The sequence below is a fragment of the Martes martes genome, assembly GCF_963455335.1.
Source record: "Martes martes genome assembly, chromosome: 6".
In the NCBI taxonomy this organism is placed as follows: Eukaryota; Metazoa; Chordata; class Mammalia; order Carnivora; family Mustelidae; genus Martes; species Martes martes.
In genome coordinates, this window is record NC_137893.1 from 93,252,221 (window position 1) to 93,269,228 (window position 17,008).

General features: G+C 33.1%; 1 protein-coding gene across 1 annotated transcript in view; it reads left to right on the forward strand.

Annotated features, from left to right (window-relative positions):
* The window catches only part of CD2AP (CD2 associated protein), a 137,796-nt gene that overhangs the window by 106,005 nt on the left and 14,783 nt on the right, over positions 1-17,008 (forward strand). The window contains exons 12-13 of the mRNA XM_080807232.1: positions 8,584-8,749; positions 9,160-9,302. Coding sequence (XP_080663358.1) covers positions 8,584-8,749; positions 9,160-9,302 — 309 coding nt within the window. The remainder of the gene's footprint in view (positions 1-8,583; positions 8,750-9,159; positions 9,303-17,008) is intronic.

The window sequence follows — 17,008 nt, forward strand, 5'->3', positions numbered from 1 at the left end:
AACTTGTTATAATCATATGAAGGTAGCATAGATTTGAGTTAATTAACTACATTACCACCTAGAGATGTTGACATATAATTAGGCTCTACTATAAGGAAGGTGGCTTAGGTTTTATATTAGTACATCTTGTTGACTAAATCCCAAGGGTTGTGAGGATGGGGAAAAGAGATATGAATTATAAAATAAAGACAGTTTCTGGGGGAAAATATGTATGAGTTCAGCTTTTGACATGGAATTTGATATGAATATTGGAAATATGGGATGAATCTTTGCTGAGAGTTTGTGTTAAGCATTTATTTATAAGATGCTCTCTTGGAACTTAGCTGTTAAATGTATGTATATGTGTAATGTTGTTCAAGAAGGTTGCTTAAAATGAGAATAGGAAGAGAGGTTAGCTTGAAGTCTTAGAATCTGTGCACATTTAAGAAGTTGTTAGATGAACTGGAACTCCTGAAGAAGATTGATGAGTGACTATACAGGCAGGCAGAGAATGATCTGAGTGAGAACAACTGGAAAGGTTGTATGAAATATACACATATATACTAAACATCGAAGAGCTGTGAAGGGTATGAGAAATTAACAGGGTCAAGATCTAGTAGAGGAGGGGAGCCCCATAAAGTACGCCTGTCATTTGGGCCTGTGTTTCCTTTTGAGGCATTTGCCAATTCTGAAAGTGGTAGTTTAGCCTAGGAAAAGAACTTTCAATATAATTTTGGGTTTGAGAGACAAAATTTAGAGCCCAGAAAAAAAGGAGATACTGTAGTAAACTCCTGGACTTTGAGTTGCATTCCAAAGAGACTTCCTTTGATAGGAAGTGTGAAGTGGCCATAGAACTAGATTTCAGAAGCACCAAAGCCCAACTGGTAATTGTCTCAGTCTGATTAAGAAGGTGATATGGGATTTTACTGCACCTTAGCCTGACTGCCTGAAGCAAAGTAAACTTTATTCCCTGGAGAAGAGGACATAATTTAGAGTTTTAAATTATCTCTTATGTTTTCATATAGATGTCTCATGTCTCATATTCATAGAACAATAACCAGATGTACTTGGGCATATAACACATGACTAGAAACCACCAACAACAGAAAATAGAATCTGGTCCAAAGGTGTTTTAGATATTTGAAATACCAGACACAAGCTAAAAAGTATCTATGCTTAATATTAAAAGATGTGATTGATAATTTTGGCATAGCTAGAAACATGTAAATGCAATGTGAATGTAAGTGTAAATGAATTTGTATAACTATAAAATATATAGTTGACCTTCAACAATGTAGGGATTGGGATGCTGACCCACCTCACAGTCAAATATTCCCTCATAAATTTTCTTAAAGATTTTATTTATTTATTGGGTAGAGAGAGAGAGCATACAAGCAGAAAGAGGAGCAGAGGGAGATGGACAGACCAACTCTGTGCTGAGTGCCTGCGTAGGACTTGATCCTACAACCCTGAGATCATGATATGAGCCGAAATCAAGAGTCTGATGCTTAACCAACTGAGCCATCCACGTGCCCCTCCCATATAACTTCTGACTCACCAAAAACTTAATCAGTAGACTACTGTTCACCACAAGTCTTGCTGATAACATGAACAGTTGACTACACATCTTTTGCATTATATACTGTATTTTTATAATAAAGTAAGGTACAGAGAAAATGTTAAGAAAGTGAGAATGTTAAGAAAGAAGAAGTACATTTCTGTATTAAATAAATCTGTATAGGTAGGCTTGGACTGATCAAACATGTTGTTCAAGGTCAACTATATTATATGATATATATGTGTGGGCATATGTGGTGGTATTTTCAAAAGAAAATTCCTGAATTAAAGCTTAACAGTGGGGGAAAAAAGATCTTAAGAGACATTGAATATAATGAAAAGGTTTAACATACATGTAATTGAAGATCCAGATCGGGAGGAGAGAATAGGGACTGGAAACCGTATTTGAAGATATAATGGTTTCTAGTCTTCCAAAAATGATGCAAAGCAAAAAGCCACAGAATCAAGAAACAATATGGAGCCTAGCCTGGATATATACAAAGAAAACTACTCCATGCACTCAATAGAGTCATGTTGCTATAAACAAAAAAATAAGATAATACTGAAAGCAGCCAGAGAATAAGACACATTAACTTTAGAGTAACAAAAATAAGACTGACAGATGCTTCTCAGTGGGAAAAAGTTGAATCCAGAAGACAATGGAATGATGTCACCAAAGTGTTGAAGGAAATAACTGCTGACCTAGAAGTATAATGCCAGTGAAAATATCCTCAAAAAAAAAGGTGAAATAAAGACATTTTTAGGCCAGTCACATCTGAGAGAATTTATCACTGGCATGCTAGTACTATAGGCAGTTTTAAAGGGTGTTACTTAGGCAGAATGGAAATGATTCCAAATGTCAACTTGGACATACAGAAAGCAAGAGCAACAGAAAGCTGAAATAGATATGTAAATCTAAATATTGGCTGTATGAAACATTAATAATGTCTTCTGGGCTTTTATAGAAATAAAAGTGCAACAAGACAGCAGGGTGTAAGTGGAGTGAAAGTGTTAGGGCAGGAGAAAAATTATATATGATTTAAAGGATATGTGCTGTAATCTCTAGGCAGTCACAAAAAGTGGAGATTGTGTAAATAAGATAATAGCAACGAGATTATGGAATAACAAGAATACAAAAAGGCAAGAGAGGAGAAAAAAATGAAACGAACCAAGCAAGAAAAAAAAATAATACTTAGTAATTACAGAAAATGTAAATAGACTAAAGATCCCATTTAAAAGAAAAATCAGCCATTGTCTGCTAATAAGAGACATACCTGAATGAAAAGAATTCAGCAATATTTAAATTAAAAAGTTGGACAAAAGTATGCCAGGCAGATGCCAATCAAAAAAAAGCTGGTCTAACTGTAGTAATAGCTGGCAGAGTAGACCGGATAGCAAGAAGCATTAAGAGGGACATTTAATTAAGACCATGTGACTTATGAAAAGAAGTTGCCTTTGCAGTAAAGGTGAAGTAAATGATACTATATTCATATAAGAACTAAGTCTTAATCTTTTCCTCACATAGTATATAAACTTGGATCCAGAAATAAATTGATAGATACTTGCCTTATGACCAAAGTTGCACTGTGGAGAAGGATAAAGAGCATTCTTCAATAAATAAAACTTAAACCTTACTTACACCTACTTTATAATACCTATTCCTACCTACCTATCTTACAGTATACATAGAGGTTCCATGTGAATGGTGTTTCCACAGATTTTCTGCAAAATACTATAAACCAGTATTTCTATGTCCTTGGAGTGGGAAACTATTTATTTAACAGGATATATAAGACATTACTATAAGATGAAAGATTGACTTTGGACTACATTAAAATTAGAAATGTCTTTTACAGAGACACCATGTGGGGGATAAGTGTGTCACAGAGTAGGAAATGATTTTTTACAATACATATAAATGACAAAGTACTTATATTCAGAACATATAAAGAATTTCTACAGATTAGTAAGAAAAAGCTTGATAAAATGCAGCTAAGAGTGTTGAATAGATACTTCATCAAAGTATGAAGTTACTCAATTTCATTACTCATCAAGGAAATTACAGTTTAAAGCAAAGTAAGATTCTCACCAAAATGGGTGAAATTTTGAAAAGGAGACTAACAATACCAAATGTTGGTGAGGATTCATATTAGGAGAACTCCTATACACTGTTGGTGGGAATGCAGATTGTTACATCTAATCTGGAGAACTTAAGTCGAATATGATTTATACCCTCTTACCCAGCGCTGTCACTCCTAGTTAAATATCCAGCAGAAATGTGCTCTGTGTATGTGCCAAAGATTCAAATAAAGTTTATCATAGCATTATTTTTATTGGCTCTTACTTGGAAACAACACAAATGTCCATTCACAGTTGAATGGATAAATAAATTGAAATATATTCACATACCAAGTAAGATAGTATGCAACAACATGAATTTTGGGATTTTACTGATACAAACTTTAAATGTGCAAAAGTGGTCTATGGTGTTAGAAGACACCTTTGGGTAGGAGCAGTTGTGTAGTAATTGGGAAGGGGTATGATGATAACTTATTGTGGCTAATGTTCAGTTCTTGGCCTGAGGGTGGTTATTCATGTGTATTCATGTGATGATAGTTTCTTAAGCTTTGTACTTAATGGTTCTGAAAGTGTGTTATACTTGAGTTTAGGTTACTTCAGTGAGATTAATATGGGTAGATTTCTTTTGTCCTTAAGTTTTCTAAAAATGTTAGGAAAATAGATTCAATTAAGAAACATTGGTGGGGCACCTGGGTAGATGGGTTGGTTAAGCATCCAGCTCTTGATTTCTGCTCAGGTCATGATCTCAGGGTCATGAGGTTGAGCCCCATGTCAGACTCCATGCTGGATGTGGAGCCTGCTTGAGATTCTCTCTCTCCTACTCTCTGTCGTTGCTTATACCACACCTGCACGAGTGTGCGCGCTCTCTCTCCAAAAAAAAAAAAAAAAAACAAACAAAACTACCTTTTGAATAATACTGTGTTTTTCTCTAACACTTCTTTGACTAACCAGTGATAAAGAATGGATTTGATTTTTCAGTCTGAATTTATGCACTCAGAGCCCATTCATGCTTTGGTGCCAGTATAATTGTTTTATTTTTCTATTTTTTTAAATAATTGGAGTATAGTTGACACACCTGATGTTACATTAGTTTTAGTGTACAACATAGTGATTCAGCAAGTTTATATATTATGCTGTAATCACATGTGTAGCTATCATCTTTTTCTATACTTCACTGTAGCAGTATCATTCACTATATTCCTAATGCTGTATTTTTTCATTTCTGTAATTTAATCCGCTCTATAACTGGAAGCCCGTGTCTCCCAATCATCTTCTCACATTTTGCTCAACCCCCCATCCCTCTCCTCTCTTTGCAGCCATCATTTTGTTCTCTGTATTTACAGGTTTGATTCTGCTTTTTATTTATTCAGTTGTTATTTTAAAATCCACTTAGGAGTGAAATCATAAGGTATTTGTCTTCCTCAGTCTGACTTATTTCACTTAGCATAATACTCTCTAGGTTCATGCATATTATCTCAAATGGCTTGATCTTATCCTTTTTCATAGTTGTATGATGTTCCTGTGTGTGTGTGTGTGTGTGTGTGTGTGTGTGTGTGTTTGTGTGTTATTGTCTGTATACAACCCCCCTCCAATCTCCCATATTCATTTGTCTTTTGATGGACACTTAGGTTGTTGTTTCTGTATCTTGGCTATTATAAATAATGCAGTGATAAATATAGGACACATATATCTTTTAAAATTAGTGTTTTTGTTTTCTTTGGGTAATTACCTAGTAGTGGAATTATTAGATCACACAGTATTTCCGTTTTTGATTATTTGAAAATTGTTTTTCTACTTTTATTCATGCAGTGGGGAACTGATCCTCATCTGAATTAACAAATGGATGAATTTATTGCATTTAGTGTTAGTGTAATATATTTTTATATTCTGTAGTAAATAAGATAGGGCATATTTCAGTTATTTTGCTGTATTTTGTTAGCTGCCATGTATTTTAGCTGCTTTCAGTAAAAAATTTTCTCCATACCCTTACCATAATTCTTTCCTCTATCTTAAATTATAACTTATATACCTTACATATTTCTTCCTTTGGGCATTTGAAAAACTAACACGGAGTTTTTTCTTTAAATTTCCTCTTGGTTTTGTTGAATTTCTAGCTAAACTAAAATTCTGTGCATATTTGGATATCCACATAGAAAAGAATGAAGTTGAATCCTTATCTCATGCCATATATAAAACTTGACTGAAAGTAGGTCATTCACCTAAATATAAGAGGCATAAAACTCAAACTCTTAGAAGAAAACATAGGGCTAAATCCTCACGGCCTTGGTTTTGGCAGTGGATTCTTAGATCTATGACACCAAAAGCTCAGATAACAAAAGAAAGAAATGGTTAAATTGTAATTCATTAAAATTAAAAAATTATGTGCACCAAAGGACATTATGAAGAAAGTAAAAAGATATACCACAGAATGGAAGGAAATATTTGCAAATCCTATATCCAGTATCAGGAATATATAATGGGTTTGGTTTTCTGATATATAAAGAGTAATTACTACTCAGCAGCAAAAGGACGGTCCAGAAATGGGCAAAGGATTGAAGTAGACATTTTTCTAAAGGAGATAGGCAAAGGGCTAATGAGCACATGACAAGATGTTCAGTACCATTCATTATTAGGGAAATACAAACCAAAACCACACTGAGCTGCTTCATACTCTCTAGGATGGCTTTAATAATAATAAAAATGAAAAATAACAAGCATTGACAAGGATGTAGAGCAAATGGACCCCTCATATTCTACTGATGAGAATGTAAAATATTACAGCTGCTATGAAAAACTGTGGTAGTGCCTCAGAAAGTTAAACATAGAATTACTATGTGATCCTAAATATATACCCCAAAGAATGGGAAACATATTCAAACAAATATTTGTATGCAGATATTTATAACAGCATTGTTCCTAATAGCCAAGAAGCTGAATAAACCCAGATGCCCATCAACAGATGAATGAGTTGTGCTATATACATATGGTGGATGTTACTTAATCACAAAAAAGAATGAAATAATGATACAGGCTACATTGAGAATGAACCTTGAAAACATTATGCTATAGTGAAGTGAGCCAGACACAGAATGTTATGCAGTATAAGTCCATGTATATGACATGCCCAGAAGACCTAAATCTGTGGAGACAGAAGGTAGGTTGGTGGTTGCCAGGAGATGGGTAGAGGGGAACATGGGGAGTAACTGAGTAATGAGACTCAGACTCTTCTTTGGGGGTAATGAAAGAGTTTTGGAACTTGATAGAGGTGGTGGTTGCAGAACATTGTGAATTTACTAAGTGGCAGTGAATTGTTCACTTTAAATTATTAGGTAAATATCACCTCAATAAAGGTAAATAAAACCTAGTACCCAAATACATTGCCATCATATATAATAAATCAGCATACTATTGTTGATGTAGTCATGGCTGTACCAGAAATGATGAATCTTAGTTTGATCACCTTTGATTTCCATGAATATTTAAATGTGTTCTTTTATTTTAAAATAAACTGCAGAGTTGAATTGATTTTAAGCTTTTAGGTATATCTCTGTTAAAAGTATGTTCAGTTAATCAGTGAACTTCTGTTTAACCTTCAATATTTTCCCTGATATTTTATATAAAACATCTTTCTTAACATTTTTTTAGAGATTTAAGTTTGGTTGGCTATTATAAATGATACAGATGGCTCTATTGGCTTATAGTTAGAATTGGATGGAATAATTACGATGTAATTATATGATGCATTATATTCTTTGAGGCCATATGAAAGTGGATTTTTGTACAACATGATGACCATGGTTTTAGTAGACTAAGCTATATTTTCAAATGATTCAAGGAAGCTATACATAAGTGATAAAATGGAAACAATGGTAATTTGTATTTTCATTGTTGTAAGAGTAAATCTGACTATTTTGAACCAGGGGTTTACCTAGGGCTTGCAGTGTTTGTTCAAGATTCACAGTCACCAGTTTCTGGTAGATATGAAATCTCATGAAATTATTTGTGGTCCTGTGCTAGACATTCTTTACAAAGACTGAGTAAATTTTGAAAATTATTCAGTATTGCACATAAGGGTATTTTTGCACGTATATGTGTTAGATACATTTTTGCTGACTGCTATTATCATGAATATCTAGTATGTGTGCACCTGTGTCAATTAAAAAAAATCTGTTTTGCCCATTCCCCTACCTACTTCCCCTCTGGCAACCACCAGTTTGCTCGCTTGTGTTTAAGAGCCACATGTGTGTGTTAGTTTTAATATTTAATCTTAGTCCTTGAAAGATCAGGAGCCAAGTATGTCATCGTATATAGTACCATGCCTTTTTGGTGATAAAATTGTTTTTACTAACATGGCTTAAAATTGTTCCAGTGTTGTTTATTCCCAGCATATTTTCTTATCTAGTTCATAGAATTACTAATGGTATTAATAAACTGGAAAAAATGAAATTGTGTTAATATATTTCTAGTACAATTGTGAGGATTATAAATACAGGCCTGTAATTTTCTGTGACTAGTCAGATTAGCCTGTTTTTCTTAACATTTGATATTTTTCTTTGTCATTGTGATTATTTTTAAATAAGTATGTATATTTCACAAGTTTACTATACTTCAGTCTCAGAAAGTGGTCTGGATTTAGGTATAGATAATACTTACACTGTCCTATGCTTAGAGTAAAATCATATGTGATTATATTTGAGTAGTATACCGCCCCTAAAAACAAAGAATGCTAGGAAGACAATAAGAACTGGGCATTATTTGTTGCTCAGAAGCTTATTGTGATCCTCCTTCCCACCAAAGTAAGCTATTTTTTAGATATTTAAGCTTATTAAATTATAACTTTAAAGTAAACACAAACAATAATGGCTCTCTCTGTTTTACACATTTTCAGCCTGATGTTAGCTGTAAGAAATAGAAAAACCTCAATAATTTTGATTGTTAATAACTGATTAAATACTTTTAAATAACCAGATGAAAAATCAATACTGGAACAGAAACCTTCTAAACCAGCTGCTCCACAAGTCCCACCAAAGAAGCCTACTCCACCCACCAAAGCCAATAATTTATTGAGATCTCCTGGAACAATATACCCAAAGCGACCTGAAAAACCAGTCCCTCCACCGCCTCCTATAGCCAAGTAAGTTTTACCTAATTTTAAATTAGGTCATTTTAATTTAGGTAACTTAGCTAATTTAGTTTATTGGTTACCTGCCTTTGACATAAGTGGCTATACTGCTTTTCTAAATGTCAAAATAATTTTTAAAGTATTTGTTATTCGTATTTTTTCTGTAGACTGTAATGACTCTGTGTTAAATGATTTATATTCATACTAGGTATGAATATACACCTAGTAGGCTGTTTTTACATTTCTGATTTTATTGTGATTTGTCTTATTGTGGAGGTTTATGTTTATGGAAGTAATTTTGTGGAACAGAAAGAAAACTTACTGTGCTATAACATCTACAGTGTCATTAATTCACAATGTTAAAAAATGGTTATGATTCACATACAAGTGATTTCTACGTATGTTTGATTTTCTCGTTTCAGGATTAATGGGGAAGTTTCTACCAATTCATCAAAATTTGAAACTGAGCCAGTATCAAAACCAAAGCTAGATTCTGAACAGTTACCACTTAGACCGAAATCAGTAGACCTAGATTCATTTACAGTTAGGAGCTCTAAAGAAACAGGTAAGTTAACATGTAGAAAGGTGGTACATTTAAAAAAAAAAGTTGCCAATCCAGTTTTCAGAAACTATTTAAGAAATTTGTGTACGTATTTTATGTGTAGATAGATAGAGTGGAAATTGATTAGAATTTGTTTAAAATCTATGAAGCCAAAATAGAAAAATAGAACTAAAAGAAGATAAATGAACAAAATACTTGATTCATATAAGGACTGAAAAATGGATTAAAAGATCATCCATTTATCATAATTTTGTCCCCTCATAATGGAAAGTCCATACTACTCAGGCAGATAGGAACACATTTTAGATTTTAAAAGTTTAAGGATAAAGAGAGAGATGATCCTAGATTATCAATAGATCAATAGATTATCAATACCAGCACTAAATTGTATTTAAGATTATTTTTACTTTTCTACTTTATCTCAAGATACTTTTGTTTTTAATTCAGGAAAATATGCTTTTTAATCACTCTCTCTCTCTCTCTTTCTCTGTATATGTATATTGGGAGGCTTTACTTCTTTAGTTAAATATTGTTCTTTAAGTTTTAGGACTGATTTTTCAACCCATCAATCATCTTTGTCTCCTGCTCTTTTATACCTCTTAGTTGTAAAATGGAAAACCTGAAACAGGGAAGTTTTGATAAAGGTCTCAATATTAAAAGCATAGTACAATCATTACCATTGTAGTAATGATTATTATATACTACCTTGCATTTGGTTTTAGTTTTTTTTTTTTTTTTTACATTTTCAGAGTACTTTCTCATGTATATCCTTATTTTATCTTAATAGTAACTCTAAAAGGCAGATGCTGTTTTGCTTCTAAAGAAATTAAGCTATAGACACATCAAATGTCCAGGATGACATAAAGCAGAAGAGAACTTTTTAAATCCCCCTTATGTAAAGTGCTCATGATACTCTTTTAAAAGTTTTAGTGTCTTAATATGTTTAGCCTTCATGTTAACATTTCATATTTATATTCAGTCTTAAAGGGCAATTATACTTAGGGTTTTTTTTGTCACTGTGTTGTAAGATATGCTACTTCCTACCTTTTGAAAACCGTTAGGTGATTTTATTATTTTCCGAATTGTCATTTTGCTAATATAAAAGCTCTGACCTACACATGGATTCCTTCAGATTTTTAATTTGAATGTTTTATAGATTCTTTCCTCATATATTTGGATCCTGCCTGCTCTGGATGAAGCCATATTCATTAATAATATCTGAAAAGTGAGATGTTGATTGTATTTTAGAAATACTCAAATATATTTAGTGTGTTTTATCTGGTGAAAATTGTTATTTACTGTTAGTGGAATAAAAAGAAAAAAAATTTTTTTATAAAAAGTTTTAAAAAATATCCTTTAGGGGCATCTGGGTGGCTCAGTCAGTTAAGCGGCTGCTTTTGACTCAAGTCATGATCTCAGGGTCCTGAGGTTTAGCCCCAGATCAGGCTCCCTGATCTTTGGGAACCCTGTTTCTCCCTCTTCCTTTGCTACTCCTCCTGCTTGTGCTCTCTCTCTCAAATAAATAAATTAAAATAAAATAAAATAACACATGTAATAATGTCAAATTATTGGTGGTTTGTAAAATTTGATTTTTTACTCTTTTTGGTCCCAATTTTTACTTTTATCTATAGCTATTATTTATTCTTCATTAAAAAATAGAGAGGCCTTGTGAAACAGGGTTTGCAGATTCCTTATTTGTTTGTTTTTTTCCCTTCAAATAAATAAGGAAGTAATTTAGAGAAGCTGAGGCATATATAAGGACAGAAAACTAACAGCTAACTTCCAAACTGCTGTCCTTTATTTCTTTTATTATCAGGCTGCCTTTGGTGTACTACACTTAACACCCAGTTAAGTTCAGGAAATACACAAAGCCTACCACAGAGATACCTAGAATTCCATTCCAGACCATTGCAATAAAGTGAATATTGCAACAAAGTAATTCAAATGAATTTTTTGATTTCCCGTGCATATAAAAGTTACTTTTATACCATACTATACTCTATTAAATGTGCATTAGCATTATGACAAAAAAATGGACATACTTCAACTAAAAAATAACTTTATTGCTAAAAAATGGTAACCATCATCTGAACTTTTAGCAAGTCATAATCTTTTTGCTGGTGGAGGGCCTAATGTTGATGGCTGCTGATTGATCAGGGTGGTGGCTGATGAAGGCTGGGGTGGCCTGTGGCATTTTCTAAAATAAGATAACAGTGAAGTTTTCTACGTCAATTGATTCTTCCTTTCATGAACAGTTTATTTGTAGCACATGGTACTGCTTGATAACATTTTACTTACAGTAGCATTTTTTTCTAATTGAAGTCAGTCCTCTCAAACCCTGCCTCTGCTTTATCAACGAAGTTTATCTACTATTCTATATGTTTATTGTCATTTCAATATTTTTCATAGCATCTTCACCAGGAGTAGTTTTCATCTGAAGAAACCACTTTCTTTGCTCATCTATAAAGTTTTACCATGAGATTATAGCAATTCAGTGACATCTTCAGGCTCCACTTCTAATTCTAGTTCTCTTGGTACTTCTACCACATCTGCAGTCGTTTCCTCCTGTGAGGTCTTGATCACCTCAAAGTAATCCTTGAAAGTAATCATCTCCTTCCAAACTCCTGTTTGACCTCTCCCATGAATCCCCAGTGTCCTTAATAGCATCTAGAATCATGAATGCTTTCCAGAAAGTTTTTTTTTTTTTTAAAGATTTTATTTATTTGAGAGAGAGAGCGAGAGCGCATGAGAGGAGAGATGTCAGCAGGAGAAGCAGACTCCCTGCCGAGCAGGGATCCTGATATGGGACTCAGATCCCAGGACTTTAGGATCGTGACCTGAGCCAAAGGCAGTTGCTTAAGCAACTGAGCCACCCAGGTGCAACACCTCCCCACCCCCTGTGAAGGTTTTTAATTTACTTTGTCAAAAGCCATCAGAAAAATCATTATCCATAGAAGTTACAGTGTTATGAAATGTATTTCTTAAATAATAAGACTTGAAAGTCAGAAGAAAGTCACAATTACTCCTTAATCCTTGGGCTACAGAATGGTTGTTAGATTGACTGGCATGAAAACAACATTAATCTTGTACATCTGCATCAGAGTTCTTGGGTAACAAGATGCATTTTCAGTGAGCAGTAATGCTTTGAAAAGAATCTTCTGAGCAGTAGGTCTCAACAGTGGGATTAAAATATTGAGTAAACCATGTTGTAAACAGATGTGCTCCTGTCCTTTTTTGTTGTTCCATTTATAGAGCACAGATTTAACATCATTCTTTTTTTTTTTTTTTTTTTTTTTTTTTTTAGATTTAACATCATTCTTAAGGGTCCTAGGAATTTCAGAATGGTAAATGAGCATTGACTTCAGCTTTAAGTCAGTAGTGGCATTAGTCTCTAATAAGAAAGTCAGCCTATTCTTTAAAGCTTTGAGGCCAGGCATTGATTTCTCCCCTCTGGCTATGAAAGTCCCAGATAGCATCTTATTCTATTGTAAGGGTGTTTCATCTATGTTGAAAATCTGTTGTTCAGTGAAGCAGCCTTCATTAATTAGCTAGATCTTCTGTGTAACAACTTGCTGTAGCTTCTTCATCAACACTTGCTGCTTTCGCTTGCACTTTTATGTTATGGAGGTGACTTCTTTCCTCAAACTCCATGAACCAACTTCAGCTAGCTTCAGACTTTTTTTTGGGGGGGGGGCAGCTTTCCCACCTCTCTCAACCTTCACAGAATTGAAGAGAGTTGGGGCCTTGCTCTGGATTAGGTTTTGGCTTAAGGGAATGAATGTTGTACCTGGTTTGATCTTTCATCCAGACTACTGACACTTTCAGCAGTAAGTTTGTTTGCTTTCTATCATTTGTGTGTTCATTGGAGTAACACTTAATTTTCTTCACGAACTTTTCCTTTGCATTCACAATTTGGCTAACTGGTGCAAGAGATGGAGCTTTTGGCCTATTTCGGTTTCCTGTATGCTTTCCTAACTAAGCTTAATCGTTTCTAGCTTTTGATTGAAAGTGAGATATGTTATTTTTCATTTTACTCCAACACTTAGAGGGTTATGAATTGCTCCAATTTCAGTGTTACTATGTCTGAGAGAATAGGGAGACTCAAAGAGAGGGTCAGAGGTGGGAATCAGCTTCATTTTGGAGAAGTCAGAATATACACAATGCTTACAGATTAAGTTAAACATCTTACATGGCATAGTTAATTATGGTTACAATGGTAACATCAAAGTGATCACAGATCACTATAACAAATATAATAGATAGTACTGAAAAAGTTGGAAATATTGCAAGAATTTCCCAAAATGTGATACAGAGATATGCAATACTGTTGAAAAAATGGCATCGATAGACTTGCTTATCACAGGGTTGCCAGCAACCTTCAATTTGTAAAATTTGTAAAAAATGGACTTACCTTGCAAAGTTTAGTAAAATGAGATATACCTGTAAGTTTTGGAAATTGTGTTCATATTAGATTGGAAATACTTACTGAGCAAATGTTAGATCCCATTACTATTTTAGGCACATAAATAATATGCTAAGACAAAAGGCCTGACTGCTGATAGCATACAGCTTATGTTCTGAACTTCAATTCAGGTTATTCCTTATTTCCATTTTTTATTAGAATATTATGTTTTTAGTATTTGTAGTATAAAAGTGTTTAAACTCTTCTTTTTGAGAGATTGACACCTTAAGAGAACACTATGTTCTGCATCAAAAACTGCCTCAAATTTGGCATATAATAGAGGCATATCATATGTTAATTTATATTTTTGGCACAGTTTGAGGTTTCAAATTTTTAAAATAGCATATGAACCTAGCCCTTTAACATGTTTCAGAAAGTTTAAAACATACATGAAAGTCATCTTAGAGTCTCATTATTACATAAAATAATAATTTCAGGTGATGTAGTAGCAAGTAGACTTTGTTATTAAAATATGAGCTTTAAATTATTAGCAGATTTATCATTGTCTTGTTTCCTAATCTGTTTTTGCATTTAAATGATAATTGATTGATCCAATATGTCTGTGATATCTGCTAGAATACCTCACAAGGAAGATGTTATAAAATGTTACTTCCCTTCTTTTCCTTTCCCCTGTTGATAATCTCATCTCATTCTGTTTCTGCTCTTTGCTATTAAGGATGTAAATTCCTGACACTACTCTCAGATATGATTATTTTATACTGTCTATATATATATATACACACACAATATATATATACAGTATATATATACTATATATATACTGTATATATATACTGTATATAAAGCCATTTATAAACTATTTTTAAAATAAATGTCCTTCAGTATATATTCTCTTATATATAAGATAGTACTATAAATTCCATCTATGTTTTAATTTTTTTCCTCCTTTTCAAACATTTCATTAAAAATTGGTTTGGGAGGGGGGGCGCCTGGGTGGCTCAGTAAGTGAAGCATCTGCCTTCGGCTCAGGTTGTGATTCTGGGGTTCTGGGAGAGAGCCCCACATTGGGCTCCCTTCTCAGTGGGAAGCCTGCTTCTCCCTCTCTCTGCAGCTCCCTCTGCTTACTTTCTCTCTTTCTGGCAAATAAATAAAATCTTAAAAAAAAAATGATTAGGATAATCTCACTGCTACTACTGGTTAATTATAAAGTTCACATAGTCTAAATATTTCTAAAACAGTAAGTTCTCTGGGACATAAAATTGGTTTGCACATTAGTCTTAGAATGCAAGATAGAAGATTTAGTGGTAACATACCTATTACATTGAGAAAGCAGTGCTGATGAAATATTCTTATAGTGTTATAGTATCTTATCCTTTTTGTTTTCTATGATAAATTGTTCTTGGGTTAAAAGGAAATTATAGAGATACATAATATTATTTGACCCCAAAGCATTCATTGTTAAATAGTGAAACATTCTTTATTTGTTTGATAGTTAATCTATTTTTAAAAAATTTTCTTTTTTAATGATTTTATTTATTTATTTCACACACACACACACACACACACACACACACAGATCACAGGTAGGCAGAGAGGCAGGCAGAGAGAGAGGAGGAAGCAGGCTCCCTGCTGAGCAGAGAGCCCGATGAGATGAACCTGAGCCTCAGGCAGAGGCTTAACCCACTGGGCCACCCACGCGCCGGGTTAATCTATTTTTGTTTGAATTATGTTCTCAATGTTTATTCATTTATTTCTTCCAGAAAGAATTTCAGGTAGAATTCTTCTAATAAGATGCTTACCTGTTGAGTGGTAGACACTAAAAAATGAGTCTGTATCTAAACTAGGATACAAAAAAAAATAAAACACACCCTAAAATGTTGACTTTACCTGTAGAATAAGAGCAGAGATTAAAATTACTATTTTCTTACAGTAATTTTCTTGATAATTTCTTTATAGAGTGTCATATAAGGCATAATTGAAGATTCATTTATGTATTATGTGATTTTGAATGTTGTATAAGTTGTATTTTTATAGTGAGATACTTAAAAATACTGTTTGTCATGTTTTTCTTTTATTATATTATAGAATTAAAATTCTCTTTCATTGTAATTAACTGTCATTTCCTGAAGACTAAAACTTGACTGAAAGGTAGTTTAATTTTTGTTACAATGATATTAATGAGTTGTTAATATTATTGATTTATTACTCTGAGCTTTAATTTTTTACTAAAACATCCTTTTGAAGCAGTCTTGGTGTTCAGTGAGTAATTTTAAAAAGGCTTCTTTCTACCTATGGTATATTGAATTAATACTAATCAGTTTTTTCTTTTGAAAGACAAAATAAATCTAAAATCTAATATACATCTTATGTGAGTTTAGATAAACTGCAATAGGTATATGCTAAACATTAAATGGTTCTATTCATTCTACAACTGTTCCTTTTTCCTGCTTTGTAAAATAATTTTTTGATTTAGTCTTTTTTCTAGACATTCCTATCCTTGACTTTTCTTTCCAGATTTTGTTTCCTAGCCTGTTTGCCATGTTTCCCTTCTTACGTGTCAGGAAATTATCCTACCTTTCTCCATTTTGGTAAGATGACAATTTATAAAAGAAATCAAAACAATATTTCCATATAAATAGGTGGTGCACATTGATTTTTCTTTGTAATTGTACTAAAAGTGTACATGTTTGTCTGTCTATTCTAACCCTTTTGGTTTTCCATTTGAAAGTAAAATGAAATTCATGTTGGAAAAATTTTCCTGATTAGCTTAAGATATTGTTTTGAAAGAAGTTTTTTTTAATTGAAAACCATATAAGTCAGTTTATTTTCTCCCAGAATTTGATACTTCATTTTGACTTTTTAAAAATTCCATGTCTTCTTAGGCAATGTGTAGAAATACAAATGGCTGGCAGAGTGGCAATATAATTGTAAGAGTTAAGTGATTGTCATGCCTTTCATGCCATGTGTACAGTATAAATCCACTGTTAGTACTCTTAGGTAAATTTTGAATATGTTCAAATGTATCACGAGTCCAAAATGTGCACTGTTTTACTAACCTAATGGCTTAAATGGAGGACCTGAGAGAGTTTTAGAATAGTAAAATTATTTGTCTTGGTGTTGTAGCCCAAAACTTGACATACGGAAGGCATTTTTACATGAGCATGCTCTATAATTTTTTAAATCTACCTTTTATTTATCCTTTCAGTTTCATTTATCTTCATCCCTTCCTGTGCTTTTCTGTTTGTTTTTTTTTTTTCTTTCTGCAAGTTGCTTAAATATGCATTTG